Raw genomic sequence first — 17,388 nt, 5'->3', positions numbered from 1 at the left:
ATTTTTTGGCGGATTTTATTGGAAATTAAAGACGACGACGATTTGGAACGACATTGATTTGAAAGATCCATGGCCTTTTTCAGATGCTAAAAAAAATTAAAAGATTCTTGTAATCTGTCAAATATAACACATAGACAGTTAATTTGTGAATTCATGAAATAAGCTATGGTTTTTTTTTTCGTTTTACTATAAAAATAAATTTAAAAAGCCTTTCTTATTAAATTAAAAAATAAAAAACGTCAAAATACATACTACGAGCAGGTTGCCACTTTTGGCGCGTTGTATGGCGGGCTGCGGCCCGTTTGTCACCTCAATGGTGCCACCTTGCTTACCATTCACCAGGTTATGGGCGATGCTGGCACAAAAAATTAACAACTAGTATAATATTTGATTAATTATTCATTATGTAGTAGCTGTTATATAAATATTGTGAAAGTAATTGAACATAAAAATAAGAAACTAATATCAACGTAATCTCTAAGTTATTAGCCGACTTCAAAAAGAAGGAGGTTATCAATTCGACTGATTTTTTTTTTATGTGTGTTACTGCGAATCTCCGCCCCTGGTGGTCCGATTTTGATAAAAATTATTTTAATCGAAAGGAAGTGCTTGCAGATGGGTCCCATTTTTTTTTATTATTGCATATGTCTTCGTCCATTCTAAGTACTTACAAAGCATCTAAAACTCGTAACTCCTGTGATTTTTCACCTTCACACCTTTGTGTTTATTTCATTAGAGAGCATGCAAATTGTTAACACTCATTACAAATGCAACAAATTTAAATATTGCCTCGTAAATACTAGCCGTTAAAATTTAACTATGTTCTAAATTATAGCTGTAAATAATTATTAATCTGTGTCGTTTTGGAATTAGTTGTAAAAGTTGATATCTTACGTTCTGGTGTCCACGATTTCAATAAGTTCAGGCTTTTTTGTGTAGTCAGTGACGATGGTGAGTGCCTCTATCAGGTGCGTCACTGAGATGATCAGGTCGCCCTGGAAATGTTGAAGATGCGATATGAGAGAGGCTTTATTTAATAAGCTTGGTACCAGAGGCCTTATTTTAGTCATCTTTCCCTACCCAACCTTTTCTTATTAGGAAAGGATGGAAAGGAGAAGTGGATTTGACGGAGGCATCCCTTCCTGTGTCGATTTAAAGGTAATGCATCTGTATTTGCAAATGTCTATAAACAGCGGTCGCTTCGCTTATGATATATATAAAAAAGCTGGTCAATCTGACCTTATCTTTCTTGAGTTCCTGCGGTATCTTGATGAGTGCGAGCTGGTCGGTCTCGTTGGTGACGACAACTCTTAGCTTGTCGAGAGGCAGTCGGTGCTTCAGTTTGTATGTCTTACGTCCCGCCGCGTCCACTACATATAGCGCACGTTGTGACGCGAGCAGACCTCGCTCGCGCGGCTTGTATCCGCGACGGTCGTACTTCACCGCCTCACATGAATACTGAATTAAGTTAACTCTTGTTAATTACTTTTTATAAAAATATATGTTAGGAGATGGAGAGCAAAATGTACGGAGATAAATATTATCACATATAGATATTGTATAATAAATAATTTTATTTTTTAATCATCATCTGCCTGGCCTTTTCCCACTCATGTGGGGTCTGCAAAGTTTTATACACCTTAAAGTTTTAGCTTAAGTTTTTACAGCCGCCTGACTGTCGCCAACCCTACTTGGGAGAGGAATATCTTAAAATTAAATATAATTTAAACTAAACAATTACACCTAAATAATTCAAAATTACTTCTAAAAAACATAAAAAATAAAAATGAGTAAGAAAATATTATAAATATAAAAATATTAAACTTTTTTTAATTTTTTTTAAATATTATAAATATAAAAATATTAAACTTTTGTCGCTAGTAATTAGTTATCACCATATATTTCAGTTGTAATTTCCATTTTTAATGAAAACTAATTATGCGACATTTCTGATATTGTTAGCATCAAATATATTTGAAAATAATCAATTGATTTGCTAAAACTAACTATTGCTGAAAGTTCCTAATTAGGTCGCATACTTTATAAAGCTTGTTTTGCTTTTTTTTAAACAGTATATTTGGAAGTATGACATCGAAGTACTAACGATGAGTTGTTCCCCAGTAGGCCAGGAGGGGGAGGCCATGAAGGTGTCGCGCAGCACGCGGTGCTCCCCTGTCAGTCTGTCCGTCACAAAGCGCTCGCCTATACTGCTCGGGTAACTGTTCTTCTTTCCTGAAAAGTTTTACAAATAAAGCACAATATTTCAAATTATGGCTTAATGTAAAAAAAATTAAAGATTTAAAGAGAAAATCGTCACCTTTAAATATACTCTCCGCAAGTATCTTAAGCTCGAACTGCTTCTTGTCCTCTGGTGAGAGCGCGAGCCTGTACTTGCGCGCGAGCCAGGCGCGGTGCAGACGCTGGAGCTCGGCGGAGGCTTGCCGGCAGGTGGCGGGGCAGGCGGGCCAGCTCAGGTCCAGCAGCCGGTGCGGCAGCTGCGTGCTCAGCCGCTTCAGCCAGTGCACCTTCGCGATGCCGAGGAAACGACGGTTCTCCGGCGTCTCCGGACCATTGCGGGTGATGAAACCTGGACGAGGACTAGTTAGTATGTCGTCGCCTCTTTACATTCTTTATGAAGTTCTGATACGGAACATAAATTGATTTTTGATTTACGATATAGACTACAGAATATCAGATGAGTTCTTTTTTTATTAAGAAATCATTAGCTGTCATCATCATCAGCTCACTATACATCCCCACAGAGGGGCTCGGAGCCTACCCTAAGTTAGGTGCGACTAGGACATAGTCAACCATAGCATAGTGCGGGTTGACTTCACACATATCATTGAATTTCTTCACAGATATGTGCATCATCACGATGTTTTCCTTCACCGTAAGAACATCGGATAAATGTACATATGTAAACCGAAAATCGAAAAACACATTGGTACATGGCGGGATATTCGAGCTTAGGATCTGCAGATTGCAAGTCAAGGGCTTAACTCCTGAGCTCTTTGTAAGCTTTCCTTCCATCCTTCATTCACTGTACCTTTGATAAATGATCGGATGACTTGTGCAGCTTTGCGGCGGCGCTCCTTGAGACGCTGTGCGAGGAAACGACGCACCCACTTCTGTATGACGATGGCGGCTTCTCTCATGCGCAAGTACTGCTTCCTCTGCCAGTAGCCGCGCCATCGGCTCTGAATAATAGTCGCGATGTCGTTCTTCTTCAACTGGTACGCGTCTTCTGTATCGAAGAGCGTCTTCGGGAATCGAATAAATATCTTGGTGCTAGAAAATAATTAATTTATGGACCTCAAATTCCTAAAGCCTATAAATGGGGACACAAAATAGCTGAAGATAATAAAATAGTAACTGACTTGCCCATGCGGTACTCTTCCTTCTCGTATTTGAGCACGCTGACGAGGCATTGCACGCCATCGCGAGCCTCACCTCGATAGTTCGGCCATGTTTCTGAACTCAAGCACTTGTACCTTAAAATAAATTAATTATAAAACATCAGAGAACAATGTTACTTACATAAATATAAATTTGAGTAAACAATAAGTATTACCTCTCTAAGAAAGCTTCATAAGTCCTACGATATGCGAAACCAGCGCGACGTACTCGCAAGTTCTCCATCAGACCGAGATACTTAACTTGATGAGATACCAACTTGTCGTCGAATTGCACTGAAAATAATATCTTTTATTACCTTTAACAGAACATATTTACTATAACAATTTGACCTTAACTTCGATTTAGAAGACGTCACATAATTATCGACAGACATGAAATTTCTAAATTCATGTTATAACTGAAATCTTAGCAAATAAATTATTGCAGCAAACAAATTATTGGTAGAACTCAATCAGAACTTAATCATGTGCCAACAATATATAAAATTCTCTTGTCACAGTTTTCGTCACCGTACTCCTCCGAAACGGCTTGACCGATTCTCATGAAATTTTGTGAGCATATTCAGTAGGTATGAGAATCGGCCAACATCTATTTTTCATTTTTTAACTGCGCGCGGACGGAGTCGCGGGCGACAGCTAGTCAATGTATATAACGAGAAGGTACAACAAAATAAAATAGATAAAGAATTGTAATGTGGACTGACTGGGCATCTTGAAGTCGTTAGGTTTGATGCAGCGGATGTAGGAGGGCTCCTTGCTGCTTAGAATCTTGATGAGGTCATTGAGAGAGTTCTTGAACTGAGTGATCGCTGTCTCCGGACGTTTCTTGCTCATTAACTTTGAATCCTGTAAAGAAAATAACTATTAGAAACGCTGTCGACTTAAACTCAGAAGTTTCGAAAATCTTTTTGCAGATTAAGTGGATGAAACCAACACTAAGAAAGTGTCTAAACAAATTTCCTTTTCGAGGTTCGGTACCCTAAAAATGAATATCAAAGTATTTTTATGGTGTGTTGACCTTGAAACATGTGCCAACGATGGTGTTATCACTGCGTGCCATGAGCGCCTGCATGTCGCGGAACAGCAAGTCGTTGTTCTTCTCAAGGAACGTGTTCACATTGTACGTCACATCGCCAGCGTAATGCACAAGACAGAACTCCTAACAAAAACAATACAATACAATGTTAAATTATTATATTACTATGATTAGATGAAAATACTGAAGATTTTATTAGAAATAGTATGGAAGAAATGAGGGTTGAGTATTATGAAGCTATAAAAAAATGTAACTGTAGAATTGAAAATTAACAAATAATTAATTAAAGGCGTTGTCAACTTATAAAAACAAAATGAAACTAGTATTAGACGAAAAAATATAGATGACAAGATGTTATCTGATGTTGGTCAAACCATAATTAACAATCTTTAGATAGAATACAGACACAATACACTTTTTAGATAGAATACACACTACAATACAATTTTTAGATAGACAGATAGAAGTAAAAATTCAGTTTACCTATATATGAAGAAAAATAAAATTAGTATACAATAAAGGGAAATTACTCACATCTCTGCCCATTAGCTTCTGTGTCTTGGAGTCGAGATTGCGATGCGACTTGAAGTGCTTGTGTCCCTCCAAATGCTGCGTCAACTTGTCCAGGAAGCTGGCGTCTGTCGCATCTCCCGGCCGCAGACACTCATCGTCCAGGATTGATATTATACCTGTTAGATAAATCATGGCAGTTTAGAAGATTGGTACAATATTATTAACCTCATTGTGGCTAACAAGATATTGTTATTCAGCCGACCTTTGTGCCTGGCTTCTATGAGGTCACAGATGACGATATTATTGAAGTAGTCGACGGGCTCCCACTCGATGCCCTCGCGCAGGTACTCCTCCTGCTCCTGACGCAATGTCAGTTGGATGAACAGCTGCTGCAGCTTCTCGTTGCAGAAGTTAATGCAGAACTGCTCGAAACTATGGACCATATGATAGACAACACCAATAGTAAGTTCCTAGATTCTTGGAATCTTTCTTTCAATAATTTTAAGCTAAAATTTAATTACTGCAAAGTTGAAATTAGATAAGCAAGTCTCACCTATTCTTCGGGAAGATCTCGAATCCGTAGATATCCAAGATTCCAATTACAGAAGCTCTGGGATCTTTCTCCTTAGGGGCGAGAGAAGCGTTAAGTCTGGAGACAAGCCAGCTGAAGAGTTTGTCATATATGGCCTTTGCTAACGCGTCCCGCGCGTACTGCGCCTGCTCCATGTCTAGAGGAGTGTTGACGACGTCGCCTCTAGCGTCTATTGTACGACTTGTTAGACTTTCCCGGAGCTTCAGTGGGTCCACTTTTAGAAGCTGAAAGGAAACGTTATGGATATCTTTTGTATGAATTTTAATGTCGACCTCTATAGATTGGTGAACAGTGGTAGATCCCGCAACAACAATATTTGTTGGTTGCACGAATTGGCCGGCTCGCCCGGTGCAATACCACGACCACACAGAAGACAGGCGTGAAGTGGAAGCAATTCCTCGTTTCGTCTGATGAGTGTGGTACCGGAGGGCTAATTTTAGTTATTCTTTCCCTTCCCACCCTTTTCTTATTAGGAAAGGATGGGAAGGGGAAGTGGATTTAGCGGAAGAGGGGAAGCCCCTTCTCCGTTGATTAAAGGTAGGCAACGCATCTGCAACATACGTCTATGGGCAACGGTCGCCTCGTTATTGCGGTGAATTCAGGTGGCCGTTTGCTCGTTTGCCAGCTTTTGATATAAAAAAAAAATCAGGTATGACTGTTGAGATTCGGTTAAAAAATACGAAGTTATACTTTCTCATAATACAAGTAATAGATGAGCTGCATGTACATATATCAGACCGTCTGACCGACCGATGACTATAGTCTTAGATTGATATACCGTACAATAGAGATTAAGTACGAAGTATCAATACAATGTAGTGTCCGGAGGAAGTAGTACAAATGTTTATAAATGAAAGTATGCAGAACAATGCGCTTACAAGAGAACCTTGCCCTAATGCTTATTTAAATAACTTCATTCAACGATCTATTATATCCTGACAATCTGATTAAATAAAGTGGTAGTTGAAAAATGAGACCATGCTATAGCTTAGTGGGAAAGCGTCGGAATTGCAATTCGAAGGTGATTTCCATTTCACGCATTTAATTTATCTCTTTGTAAAATGTCGTAACAATAATTGAGAACAAATTCGGAAGCAATTGAAAGTATGATGTTGAATATTTGCCAAAGAATGTTAAACAAAATTTAACTTCGTAGTTTTTATTGGGACCACTTTTTTTGGTACAAAAGCTGGACAGAATATAAAGAAATCTTACATCAGCAACGTTCCCACTGTTGGCATCATGTGACAATATCTCTGCGTATCCCTTGTCGTTTTGCACGAACTTCACGTTGCCGAGGTGCAGGACGCTGGCCACTATTTGGAACATCTCGCGCTGCTCCGCCTCACCTATCTCTATCACCTTCATTGCCTCCTGTACCACGCGGAACTGCTCCGCGTCACTCGCCTTTTGGCTCACCGATGATTGCTGTGGAATTGTGGTAACTTAATTACCATCGTTTTAGACGAAATTGAATCAAGGAAATGTTATTAGTTGAATCTTTATGGACAGATCTTTTACTAGAAAAAATTCTACAATGAAAATTTGTAGACTCGATAGATAGTCTATTGTTGACAAAAAACCTGATATTATTTAACACGAAAACAAGATTCAATTTAGTCAAAAAATTTCTCTCCATCCCATTAGGCTACAGAAATTGAAGCTAAGAAAAGGAACTATCTAATAATCGAATAAATTATAAAAAATTATCTACCTATATAACTTGATAACTCACCATGTCTGTCGTATACTTGTAAGCTTCAGGTCGTCCTTGCAGCTTCAATTGCCTCAGCAAATCTTGGCTTGCACCAGCCAACAGTTGATAGAAAATATGGAAGTTCCTTTCGCCGGACATTTGGCTTACGACTCTAGACTTTTCTAGAAGATAGTTCAAGATATGACCTCCTTCTGGCGCACCTTCGAAATTGAATTGTATATCCATATATTTGCCGAAGCGACTTGAATTATCGTTCCGATGTGTTTTGGCGTTTCCGAATGCTTCGAGTAACGGGTTACTTTGCAGCAGCTTGTCTTTAACAGTTTCAACATTGCGAAGATGGTTTGTTCTTGAAGCGATGTATTCTAGAACCTTCTTTGAAGCTTCGGTTTTTCCTGATCCCGATTCACCTAAATACTTTTTGTTACTAATTATTAGATGTTTTTGTACAATGATGTTTAAATACGATTGTGGCACATATATTTTTTGCACAAGAAGCAACTAAGACAAGGTTGAAATAAAAAAATAGTCAATCTCCTAGTACTCATGAAAAGTACATATAGAATGTAGACACTTCGTACCATAATTATAAAAAAATTTAACTTTAATTAAAGCTTGTGTTAAATACTTAAAATTATATTGAATTCAATAAATTGATATTTGTTCAGCTGTGAATTGATGTCTCAAGGTTGGCTTACCTGAAATCAGGATGCATTGTTCTCGGTGTTCGTAAACTAATGATCGGTAGGCATTGTCCGCAATTGCAAATCTACGAACCACAAATTATAATTTAACGCTAATTAAAGTTTTAACGTGTCGTATATGAGTTAGATTAGTTACATTATCTTACTTTACACTTTATTTATTTATCTAATAATTCACCAAGTGAATTGTTTTTATATATATTATAACTTTTCGAACTTTTCACGTAACCAGTTAATAAATAATAGGAATTACCCGAGTTCTTACTCTTACATTTGTACCTTATTAAAAAATTCAAACTTTTGTGAGACTTACGTACATTTGTACAGTGTCGGCACCGACTCGAACTACCGAACACCGAAACTAGTCGGTGCCGACACCGGACATATATATGTACATTATGTACATTTTAGGTGTTAGTATAATTCATAGTAATATTTAGTAACAACGATAACACGTTGATATCGTTATTGATGTCGATAAACACTTGTATCAAATATTTTATCTAATGCATTATATTAAAGTACGTACGAACGCTGGTTTGTTGACAATTTTATTAAATTTAAAAGAATGAAGTTACATTTTATAAGTTGTCTACTCTTTACCAATATGTAGAGTATGACCCAAGTTTTTAATTAAGTAAAGATATTTAATATTTGTTATTGCCTGTTACAGTAAGATGCGTTTAATTATTTTCTGTGTGAACAGAAACAGTTGAGTAGGGCAATTTTGAATTCAACTATTACCCTACTAAATATTTATTGATGAAATTATGAATCTACCAACTTAATCTGAAATAGTTTTGATCCGATCGATATAATAGTATACCTAATTTTATCATAACAATATCTCTAACGTTAGTCGATGAAATTCTTCTAGCAGCTGTCTGTTATTGGACGTCGTTAATACCTTTATCAGCTTGTTTATAGCACATGTCCGTTCGCACGTTTTACAATCTCATATCTAAGGTTACAAACGAAATATTCAACGAGGTATATTAATGTTGACACATACCATACTAATTCCTAAGATAAAGTATAATGAACAAACATAAGTCCACAAACTTGTGGACTTCTTATTGTAGTGATGTTTTTTTTTATGTAAATATATATAACTTTTTAATCTTTGATAAATACAGAATTTAAAATTACGTATTTTAATCTTTGATTTAAATTACTCGTTCGTTTTTTAAATTAAAGTAAAGTCATTGATGTAATTATGTACTTACACATGAGGCGGAGCTTCGAAGAAAGCTTTTTTATAGTAAAGCTTCGCCTTCTCCTCAGTATAGATGGGAAGATTCTTGTAAGGGTTGACGGAGATCAACACGTTACCGATGTAAGTCTATCAAAGTACAGTGTTACAACATAAATAAATTATATGAAAAATTGTACCTATAAACTTAGGACTAGGGATTGTAAAACTAATGTTGGATTAAAATCCAAACAGAATAAATTATATTTAAAACTATGACTTCTAATACAAAGACAGACAGCACGTCAGTGGAGTTGAAGAGATTTAAGGAGAAGTCTTTGGCCTACCCACGCCAGGAGAGAAAGAGAGGGCAGCATGGCGCCGCCCAAAAAAAAAAAAACAAAAGCAGACTAGGAAAAAATCGTACGCGAAGTCATAATACTTAAGTAACTTTAACGAAGCGTGGGAAAGATCTATTAAGAAATACATTACACAGAGGCTTATAACTATCTTAGTTAACGTAATATTATCAAGGTGTGAAAGTACTCGTATACATACATATATGATGTTCTCGTTGAACCGCTTACGCAGGTTGTCTATGAAGGCGGCTTCGGAGCGGTAGTCCTCGAGCAGCACGAAGTCTTGCACGCCCACGCGTTCGCGGTGCTGCAGCGCGTGCTCCATCACGCCCTGCGACACCGGACGGAGCAGGCTGGTACAAGGACAAAGTCAAGGTCAATCTAAGAAACGTCAAAGTAAAAAAAAATGCTGTGTAATCCAACAGCTTACAATGTTAGAACAGTTGGACTCGTGAATGTCCCCAGCCGATGATTTATGCTAGGTCTAGGATGGGCGTCGGAGGTAACACATGCGTAATCTTTATTTAGGTGTAGTGGTTTTTGTAAGTTTTTGCGTACAATTTTCAATATATTTTGTTCTTATTGTTTGATAAATCGTGGGAATATCAATCTGGCAAATGATAAGCAAACAGTAACGTTCGTGGAATTCTTAATTCTTACAACATTAGTTATTATCAGAACATACTGGCCGGTTCAATATCCCTCTGTTGAACTATGAATCATTATGTTTAATCGACAGCAAAACATCTTGAAGCCGGTTTTATAACGGTCCCCATAGCAATATATCTTCTTGGGATGTAATAATAATTATGATAGCATTATAATGGTTATTCTATAACTAGTTGTCGCGACTCTGTCCGTATGGAATAAAAAAAAAACTTTATAAGTAGCTTATTTGTTCTACCAGACTATGTTCTACATCTGTGCCAAATTTCATCAAGATCCGTTATGATATTCCGGAGATACCTTTAAACAAACATCCATACAAACATTCGCGTTTATAATATTAGTAAGATAGTTACTGTCTACAGAGTATGTACGTAAGTAGTATGTAATATTCATACCTATCTTTTCTAGTAATTTAAGTAAATTAGACAGTTATAATAATCCTTTCTTTAACTTCTACTTTTGACTTGATTTTGCCCACAGAAATTAAATCTCATAGGTACTCTAGGAATATCGTTTATTTTCAATAATACTGTTTTTAAAAATTATCCACATTTTATTTGTATAAGAGAATGAACATCAATCATATTTAATCGCCGCTAAGCGTGTTCCTTAATGATCACTCAATAATTCTGAGTGGGGAGGTAAGTATAAGTCGGTTAGTTTCAAAAATATATCATGCAAATATTGCTCACCGCAACTTTATAATACGATACAAGAGTCCCTGACAATCTTCAGCTTCACTAAACCCCATTCTGAACACGAGCACAGATCACTTCAATATGAGATCCATTTGTGAACTGACAGAATAATATAAATAACTACTAACGACTTCGCTGGGATGAGAGATAAGGTGCGGATGTTGTACGGATATCAAAACTTTAGCCGGTATGAAATGTTAACAATTTGCGCGGGAATTTGATAACGCAATGACATTGACAGTTCTTTTGTTTTTAAATTTCACTCAGAAGGGTAATGTTTTTTGCGCTATGATTGTGAGTTTGTATTTAGTAGTTAATTCGACGATAGACCCGAATTTGAAGAGTGAGTCGATGCCTATTCTCCCTCTGAGGTAAACATTGTTTTTTTTTTAAATTAGATTAGAGTCAAAGATATATGTAGTCAATCTTAAAAAGGAATGGACATTTTTAGGGCTAACAATTGACAATTCACGGTTCCTTAAAGTGAGTACATTAAAAACTTTTTGGAGCAATATTTTTAAATACTCGTATATCGTACTCTATACCAAGTGGCCAGTGACGAGTTTAAAAACCAGGTGCTTTAATACAAGTGAATAATAATTACAACGACCTTACTTCGCGTAGGGGAAGCAAATACTATGGTATAATATAGATACGAAGTATATAAACAAATGGACTGGTATAACATAACGGTCACATTACTTGGTGGTCACATGGGTGACTCAAGGACTTTATTTGTATAATGCAAATTGTAGGACCATAGGGTCCCTAAAGATGATTAAGGACAGACACTGGCTCACCACTACCACACTGGAGCGCAGGCGCACGTCCGCTTCGTACCGCGTTCGTCACTCAACTACCCAGAGACAGCCGTCCCTTCCAGTGTGGTACATGAGACAGTGAATTGTATCTATTCCATAGACACAAACACTACATCCCTTCCTTGTTAACAAGTTTTATTTTATTATTATTTTCAACTCAATCAACATCTTATATATATATTTTTTACTGTAATTATAAATTAATAATTTCCAACCAGATTGTTTCATTCATTAATGTTTGATGTATCTTCATTTAAATTTCCATTACATTTCCATTCCTCTTCCACTCTTTTTAGATGTGTAACGTTCATTCTTAGTATTTGTCCAGTTTCTTCATTCCTTACCGTGACATGTAGTTTTTCCGACTACATGAGGCGTAGAGATAAATGTACTTGCAAGTTTGTTTGTCCTATCTAATTCTTTAACATAAATTTCGAGTCCTCTGGGGCAACCTCAATTCCAATTGAATGGAATTCTCTGTAGTCAGCAATAGAAGTGTTCCAATTTAATGGTAACCTAAGTGTTTCCAATTTAATGGTAACCGAAGTGTTTCCAATTTAATGGTAACCGAAGTGTTTCCAATTTAATGGTAACCGAAGTGTTTCCAATTTAATGGTAACCGAAGTGTTTCCAATTTAATGGTAACCGAAGTGTTTCCAATTTAATGGTAACCGAAGTGTTTCCAATTTAATGGTAACCTAAGTGTTTCCAATTTAATGGTAACCGAAGTGTTTCCAATTTAATGGTAACCGAAGTGTTTCCAATTTAATGGTAACCGAAGTGTTTCCAATTTAATGGTAACCTAAGTGTTTCCAATTTAATGGTAACCGAAGTGTTTCCAATTTAATGGTAACCGAAGTGTTTCCAATTTAATGGTAACCGAAGTGTTTCCAATTTAATGGTAACCGAAGTGTTTCCAATTTAATGGTAACCTAACTGTTTCCAATTTAATGGTAACCTAACTGTTTCCAATTTAATGGTAACCTAACTGTTTCCAATTAAATGGTAATCTAAGTGTTTCCAATTTAATGGTAATCTAAGTGTTTCCAATTTAATGGTAATCTAAGTGTTTCCAATTTAATGGTTACCTAACTGTTTCCAATTTAATGGTAATCTAAGTGTTTCCAATTCAATGGTAATCTAAGTGTTTCCAATTTAATGGTAATCTAAGTGTTTCCAATTTAATGGTAACCTAACTGTTTCCAATTTAATGGTAATCTAAGTGTTTCCAATTAAATGGTAACCTAACTGTTTCCAATTAAATGGTAATCTAAGTGTTTCCAATTTAATGGTTACCTAACTGTTTCCAATTTAATAGTAATCTAAGTGTTTCCAATTTAATGGTAACCTAAGTGTTTCCAATTTAATGGTAACCTAACTGTTTCCAATTTAATGGTAACCTAACTGTTTCCAATTTAATAGTAATCTAAGTGTTTCCAATTTAATGGTAACCTAAGTGTTTCCAATTTAATGGTAACCTAAGTGTTTCCAATTTAATGGTAACCTAAGTGTTTCCAATTTAATGGTAACCTCAATTCCAATTGAATGGAATTCTCTGTGTTCATTGACACTGTATTAATCCAATTTAATGTATTCACATCTACTGAAAATCATTACCACCAATTTAATTTTTTGATTACCGAACTCCAACTAATGAACTTTATAACAAACAAAATTACTTAATGTCACTCAAATGTTTAAATTTAGGACTTGTACTCTCATAATGAACATAACAAATAAAAACATTAAGTCTAACATTAAACTCGAAAAAAGAGATAACAAACATAACTGACGTAACAAACACAAATTACTCGTAAATCTATTACTCCGCGAACTATCTATGGAATAAAACTATTTCGTTCGAAGGCCTTCAAATGTTTAACAACTGTCAGACGAGATAAAGAATTGTAACAATATTAATGCTTTCAAAAATAAACTTAAATCATAATCATCGCTGAACTGTAATAATCTCTCAATATTTTCTACATATATAACTTTGTCATTTCTGTCAAGTTAGATTCTCTTCTATAGTTGTGTTAAGGTTTATTTTGCTTTATATTCATCCTGTATTCTGTATCTATATTACGTATTAACCCGCAAGCCTGTATGATATACATATTTATTTTTCGGGTATATCAATAATTGTTCAGCATAGTTTAATAACATTTAAAAACTTCACAAAACATTTGTTTATAGCAAACGCTTTAAACTTACACCTTCCTTACAACGCACAGAAAAACTATAACTATTACTTTAAATAAATGCAATTACTCATAACTATTTTTTTAAATAAAATTACGAGCACGGATTTTCAGAAGTTGTTTACGCACGGCGGTACGGTTCCGAACATATCTACTCCTTTTTTTTTTTTTTTTTTTTTCATTGTAAGTGAAGCATTGTGTTTTTTTTTTTTTTTAAATAAAGATCTTTAAACCTAAACCTAATGGTAGTCATAAAAATTAATTAAATTAAAAGAAATTTACATCATCTGATTAAATGATGTACTCATCGAACAACGCCATCAGAAGTCATGTCGTCATAACAAGAACAATGTTTACATTTCCGTGCATGTGACTGTACAACCAACTTAATGGATATCTGCAATAATTAACAACTGATATAGGAGAACGGTAGGTCTTGTTGCTAACAAACATTTTACGTATAATTTAGATATATTTTGTAGTACAGAAAATACAAAACAAAACAACAAAAGTGTGAGTCATTGTCACTATCAGTGGCTGCAATGAACTCCCCCTCGAAGATATACTATGATCGCCATGAATAGTACGAAGAAAAGTATATAGATTAACCTTAAATTAAGTTGAAATCTAATTTTTTTTTCTCATTATTTTGCATAATAATATGCATTATTATGCATAAATTTCATATAAACCAAACGGCCATGCCAATAAAGTATTTACTATTTAATCACGATAATTATGTGTTAGTCAAATGCACACTTAGCTAATCCATTTCCTTTTCTTTTTGAATTGCAGTTGTTGCTTTACTAAGTATCAATGTTATCATAAGTCATAAGATCATTGGTTTTTGTATGTATCAATTCACTAATCACTCAGCGTTCCGGCCGACGCCATGATGTATTATCAAGCCGGCGTATCAACAACACTCAAGCTTAATGTCAAAATAAAATATTGAATTAAATAATTGAAAAATTTTGTATGTTGAAACAAACCCGAATAATAATAATATCATGTAGCATCGAATCTTATCCCTATTCTTTCGTTTAAAGAAAAGTTCTGAAGGGGTCTTTCCTGTTACTGAGTGAGGAGTAGAGTTATACATCATAAAATACTAATATAATGTTTCTCTTATATTCGTGTCTCTTTTTTCGCTTGCACTTATTCTAAGGCACTTTAAGATATCCCTATTTTGAAGCTCGACTTCCCCATTCATTTGCGGCCAATATGGAACAGTACTAAAAGTTTAATGTTGCAATCTTCACAAAAAGTTTTAAACTCTTCATTTACAAACTGCTGGCTCATTTACAATCTGCAGTGATTGAATGTGGATAACCCAGTCGACTAAAGAGTTCCTTCAGGATGTTAATAATTTGTGAACCTGTTATGGTCCTGGTCACAGGTGGGCACAGTTAATCAAAAGTTAACTTCGTTAATCGTTAAGTCGTTAAATAAAAATATAAGTTCGTTAATCGTTAAAGCCTTTAATCGATGAAAATTTAACGCAAGTTAAAGTTGACAGTTAAAGTTAATTTTTGTTAATATTATAAGGGACAATCAGGCAAATGGCCATATGAATAATCTCCGAATCGCATGGACCGATTTTGTCGAGACTATCAATAGAACCTAGGCTATATTTTTTCCGCGCTTACGAAATCACGGACGAACGCTAAACCTATCTATAGTTTAGTTATATTTTAAATTCAAATAAAACTTAGACGATTGGGCCGATGTACTACTGCCTGTACAATACACATGACAGCGTGCACTAGTTACACACACTTGTATACTACGCTGACAATGATGGACAAATTACCTTTTCAGTCATTTTTTTTATCGACATTCCGACGTCACGGAATTAGAGTTAACTAAATTTAGACAATACAAATTTTCTATTAAACTGTGAGACCTGGTAATATTCAAAAGAAAATAATCAAACTTTTGTGCAGTATTTACATGTATCTGTTACTATTTTGCACCCGGATATTCATTTGCTCATACTCCAACAATTGAACATTTAATTTTACGTATAATTTGGTAATATATATATTTTTTGCTAAGGACCCACGAACAGACTTTAGTATTAACTACTTTTTTATTTATTAACATAGGTTTATCAATAACACTTCTTAACATCAGAGGGAACTTATTGTAACATTGATAAATAAACTATATAACCAATCCAGTGATACATCTCAACGCATCAAACTATACAACTGAGATGCCATCGATAACTTCTAGCATCTAATGATATATCGTCGGATCTAATGTTATATGTTAAATAAAGTTAAATTGCTCTCAGTGTACAGAGTGTACGTCACATGACCACGACATGACGAAAAGAACCGATTGCGGGTGATGTCTTCTATCTTTCTTATCACCTATAAAATCGTTATAGTCAATTAGTAAGAATATGTTTTGACTTATTTTCAACGACATTCTATTAATTTTAAAACAATCTTTCGATATACGCAAAAATCATAATTACACTAACACAATTATTCTATCTCTTTCTTCATTTTTTCTCGTTTTAGCGTATACTTTTTTTTGTTGTAAACAAACAAATTATCTTCGCTATTGTAATAATGTACGTCTCTTTTTAGCAGTCGTTGCAATATCAGCTGCTTCCTACTGAAAATGTTCGATTTAAATCTAAAATCTAAAATACCTTCAATTTAATAAAAGTTCTTTTGTTTTTACTAATGCTTCTTATTTAAAAGAAGTCCGAGACACATTAAATTCAATCTAATGAATTTCATTTTGTACAATGTAATAAAATAGTTTAGAATATCTCTAATGTAATAGAAATCCAAATTATAAATGTATACTTTTCAATACTATTTTACCTTACCTTATTAGGTTTACCTATTTACGCATTCATATATCCAATTTAATGGATATCCAAAATAGACGAAGATATATCACCAATTTAATGGAAATCCAGAGCACTACATATCTGTATTATCTATATATATAAAAGAAAGTCGTATCAGTCACACCATTTATAACTCAAGAACGGCTGAATCGATCTTACTGAAAATTGGTGGGCAGGCAGCTCAGAACCAGGAAACGGACATAGGATAATCTTTACCCCGTTCTCTATCTTTCCACTCCGCGCGGACAAAGTCGCGGGTAAAAGCTAGTTTTAGTTAAAATGATAGCCGATTTTCAAAATACGGCCTGTACCTGTAATTTTACGTGAAATACTTAGTTGCAGTTAATAGATAATAGACCCATATTTCGTATAACACTGTCTTAGATCCTAGAACGGTTCGTTGAAGAAGATTCACAAATACCTTTGCCAGAAATATAATTATTTCTGAACAAAATAAATATGTCAGTTGATACTTATTGTTTTAATTTGATGTGTTGCATTTGATGTGTCTCGTTACAGAGAATATTTGATGACCAAATAGTGAGTAGATTAATATAACAGATTTAAAACATCTTTACAAATAAATCAGGCCACC

General features: G+C 35.0%; 1 protein-coding gene across 3 annotated transcripts in view; it reads right to left on the bottom strand.

Moving 5' to 3' along the window:
- LOC106719329 (unconventional myosin IC) overlaps positions 1–17,388 on the bottom strand; it is a 41,717-nt gene that overhangs the window by 98 nt on the left and 24,231 nt on the right. Inside the window, exons 2-19 of one of the 3 annotated variants that reach the window (XM_014513650.2) lie at positions 9,732–9,885; positions 9,208–9,323; positions 7,976–8,046; positions 7,296–7,687; positions 6,776–6,988; positions 5,522–5,784; positions 5,231–5,400; positions 4,990–5,144; positions 4,438–4,578; positions 4,124–4,265; positions 3,575–3,692; positions 3,381–3,494; positions 3,050–3,291; positions 2,318–2,587; positions 2,105–2,232; positions 1,240–1,458; positions 895–995; positions 253–355 (exon numbers count right to left, since the gene is read on the bottom strand). In XM_014513650.2, the coding sequence (XP_014369136.2) occupies positions 253–355; positions 895–995; positions 1,240–1,458; positions 2,105–2,232; positions 2,318–2,587; positions 3,050–3,291; positions 3,381–3,494; positions 3,575–3,692; positions 4,124–4,265; positions 4,438–4,578; positions 4,990–5,144; positions 5,231–5,400; positions 5,522–5,784; positions 6,776–6,988; positions 7,296–7,687; positions 7,976–8,046; positions 9,208–9,323; positions 9,732–9,885 (3,112 nt within the window). Of the gene's footprint in view, positions 1–252; positions 356–894; positions 996–1,239; positions 1,459–2,017; positions 2,233–2,317; positions 2,588–3,049; positions 3,292–3,380; positions 3,495–3,574; positions 3,693–4,123; positions 4,266–4,437; positions 4,579–4,989; positions 5,145–5,230; positions 5,401–5,521; positions 5,785–6,775; positions 6,989–7,295; positions 7,688–7,975; positions 8,047–9,207; positions 9,324–9,731; positions 9,886–10,893; positions 11,006–17,388 lie in introns of those variants that run through there. The other 2 variants (XM_014513651.2, XM_014513652.2) reach the window with 2 other exon arrangements.

Source organism: Papilio machaon, chromosome 13, assembly GCF_912999745.1.
Source record: "Papilio machaon chromosome 13, ilPapMach1.1, whole genome shotgun sequence".
NCBI lineage: Eukaryota > Metazoa > Arthropoda > Insecta > Lepidoptera > Papilionidae > Papilio > Papilio machaon.
Note: the sequence above shows the minus strand (reverse complement) of the source record. Positions and strands in the feature narration are given on the sequence as shown.